The following is a 3469-nucleotide window of genomic DNA, read 5'->3' as shown; positions in this document are numbered from 1 at the left end:
CTTCACGGTTTAATATCAAGTTAAAACACGGCTTAGACATCTTAAATCGGTCTATAGTTTATCAATTTTATATCGTTTAAACCTCATTAACTCTGAAAACTTTACTGGTACCTAACACATAAACCTTATACCGTAGATTCATCCGTATTGTTCATACTCAGGTGACGTTAAAAAACAAATTAAACTCTCATTAACGTCCCAAGAAATTACCGATTATTATCAAAATATAAAAATAAGCAGATATTTATAAAAGTTATAAGATCAATTTTCATCATTTTTGTTATATTCATTAAAAATAAAGTTACAAGAATAAAAAGATTATTTGAAATTTTATCAACTGATTTATTTATTTTTAATTTCAGAATCTGACCACAAGCCTTCATATTGCAACAATAATAATAGGAAAATATTTTGTTCAATTATTTTATAAAATGTGTGGAATTCGTGGGTGTGTGGAGGATACGAGATTAAACATAATTCACCTTAATTTGGAGCAATTTACATCAGAAAAAATATCTGATATGAAATTGATATAAGGTGCAGTCAAGGGGTATAGTCATAGATACAGACAATTCTTTCACTTTGTTAAAAAATATTTATTATTAATGTACAGGCAACTTCAAACCCTGAACATGGACATGTAATTTTTTAAATTAATGAAAATCACAATATATTCTTACAAATCAAAGAAAAACAATAACAAAAACACACATATCAATTAGGGTCCAGTGACATTATGTCATAAGGACATTTATAAATAACTGTTCAACAGTGTAAATAAATAGTGTTACAAAAATGGAATGAAAAATATTCTCAAGTCTCTCAATTTTTTTTATAAATTAACAACCCAGCTAATAAAAAAATAACAGCACACGGAATGATAAGAGTTATCAATGGATTTGATATTCTTATTAATATCAAGCGACAAACGGTAATTGGTAGGTCAAACAAATTCTCCTTATCATAAGAATAAATTAGTCTTAAAATAATTAATGTAACATTATCAAATTACACACAATGAACAATTTGTAATTTTGTGTATTGAAATATTGTTTCATAAATTGAATTAGATTAAATGTATACTTTTGGTGTTTCCAAATTTAAACTCAATTGACTGTAATATACAGAGTAGAGTATGTTAATTTCAAAATGATAAGAAAATAAATTCTAAAAATTAATCATTCAATTATGATTTGTAAAAGGATCTAAGTACATACAGTTTTTTCGTAGGATAATTAATTGAAGTTTAAATGTCTTTAAAATCTCACTTAAACAATTTTAAAGAATCTTGTTTAATATTACCGACTTGATTTGTTGACTTTCTGGGATATATAATATAAATGCTAACTTTAAATATTTGAATTGTAAAGAGTTGATCAACTTTCTTCTTGTTTATTTAGAAAGACGATCGCATTATAATTTTTTTAATTCTTTTTGGAATAGACAGACATCAATATATAGGCACGTATTTGGTAGAATTCACAAATTGCACTAATCAGACACTTTCCATAATATTATTAAATAAAACTCCCTAAAAAGTCTACTATTATATACACATACCAAATCATTCGGAGTATTAGACAACATATTTTCTGGCCCCTTTCTTTTTTGACACCGTTAATATAAAGTTCTTATGAATATAAGAAAATGCATAATAAATGTATATGGTATACATCACCGTGTATTGAAGCGGAGGTGACACTTTCCTTTGGACGATTGAACGGCAACACTTTCTTGGTACATTGTTACGAATAAAACCTTAGGTGTTTTTCACACATAGTTTATCAGTGGGTCGGCGAATGGTTTTGTGTATTGTAATGATGAGCTTGAGGCTGTTGAAGGTGAGAGTTTAATAATTGACCAATTTCTAAGTGACCACTGGGTGACATTCCGTTTATAGACGATGCTAAAGACATACTCATACCGTTCTGGTTACCAGGGTGGTTTAGTCCATTATGACTGACTGGAGGTGACATCGGACTCCTATCACTAGAGTTTTCACCCTGATCGGAATCAGTCATTAAAAGTTCACCATTAGCTCCTACACCCGGGGGTGTCATTCGTTTCTCTTTCTGTCTTCGGTTACAAAACCAAACGCGCACAACTTCTTTTTCTAGCTGTAAAGAGTCCGCTAAGTGAAGTATTTCCTGTGCTGTAGGCTTTGGTTGTTTTACAAAATGTTGCTCCAACGCACCTTTGACTGTCACTTCAATGCTTGTGCGCTTCTTCCTTTTTCTACCCTGAGCGGCTATTTTGTCCATACTAGTAGTTGATCCCGTAGTTGAGTCAGCCTCTTCTAACCACTTTTGCAACAAAGGTTTGAGTTTACACATATTTTTAAAACTTAATTGAAGTGCTTCAAATCTACAAATTGTCGTTTGAGAAAAAACATTACCGTACAATGTCCCTAAAGCTAAGCCAACGTCTGCTTGAGTGAATCCTAACTTTATCCGTCTCTGTTTGAACTGTTTTGCAAAAGCCTCTAGATCGTCCGACGATGGTGCGTCCTCGTCCGAAGGATTGTGATGGTCCAGTTCATGTTCCGGGTCCCTCATAGCCGGGTGCATGCCATGGGGAGATAACATACCATTCATTGGCATTCCGTACCCATGATGCTGCATCTGACCACCCCCTCCATTTGACAAGTTCAGATGGGGTGAAGATAACTGTGTGTGCCAGGCATGTGGAGAATGTATCTGTTGAGGCCTATGATGTAATGTAGCTAGCTGACTTCCATCATTTCCTTGATTTTGTTTAATGTCATATTTAATGTCCCTCATCACAACAGATTCTCGCATGTCTCTCATATCCTGAAGTTGAGGCATAGCTGAATTGTTCCAAGCGTCTGTACACGGAATGCCCCATGGGTTATGGTAGTCCAACCGATGTCCATTTTGGTGCTGCGGGGGCATATATTTCATTTCCTGATATTTTAAGTCCATATCATTTCTGTGATGGTATTGAGCTTGTTGAGAAATGCCACACTGCATATTGTGAATTTGGTCTAGAGAGGATGAATTAAGTGAAGGCGGTGTGCTTGAGGCCAGATATAGTCCTGCACTAGTAGCCATATCTATTATTCTCTTTTGGTACACATTAAATTTGTTGTAATAGTTTTACACATAAGTTTCGCTGATCTGAATTGCAAAACGACTCTACTCTAACGACTCTTATGAGTTATGCATTAACCTAAACTAAAATTGTCCTATTCACGTTCGAAGTCACAGTTTCATTCCGTTGATTGATGTCCTCAGATAGGCTACTCGTGATTGGCTGAGAGGCGTGTGATTGACATTCAATGGCCGATTAAATTACCACAAGTCGTTTGAGGCGCTCTTTGATTGGCTGTTTCTATTTACCACTATCTGACAGAATACATTTGGGATCATGTTATGATCGTATAATTAAAGCATCTTAAACAAACACTTTCTTTTGTTTGTTTTCTTACAATATGAAACGACAACATATG

General features: G+C 33.7%; 1 protein-coding gene across 1 annotated transcript; it reads right to left on the bottom strand.

Annotated features, from left to right (window-relative positions):
* Nucleotides 1-581: 581 nt before the first annotated feature.
* On the bottom strand, nt 582-3224 carry LOC143048055 (POU domain, class 3, transcription factor 4-like). Its single transcript, XM_076221490.1, has one exon. It carries the CDS (start codon nt 3069-3071, stop codon nt 1785-1787), a length of 1287 nt encoding a protein of 428 aa, XP_076077605.1. The 5' UTR covers nt 3072-3224; the 3' UTR covers nt 582-1784.
* Nucleotides 3225-3469: the final 245 nt, after the last annotated feature.

This window comes from Mytilus galloprovincialis, chromosome 10 (genome assembly GCF_965363235.1).
Source record: "Mytilus galloprovincialis chromosome 10, xbMytGall1.hap1.1, whole genome shotgun sequence".
Lineage (NCBI taxonomy): Eukaryota > Metazoa > Mollusca > Bivalvia > Mytilida > Mytilidae > Mytilus > Mytilus galloprovincialis.
Note: the sequence above shows the minus strand (reverse complement) of the source record. Positions and strands in the feature narration are given on the sequence as shown.

Bases quoted from the DNA above. Each gene is read 5' to 3' on its own strand.
- LOC143048055 (XM_076221490.1), bottom strand. From the start codon at position 3,071: ATGGCTACTAGTGCAGGACTATATCTGGCCTCAAGCACACCGCCTTCA.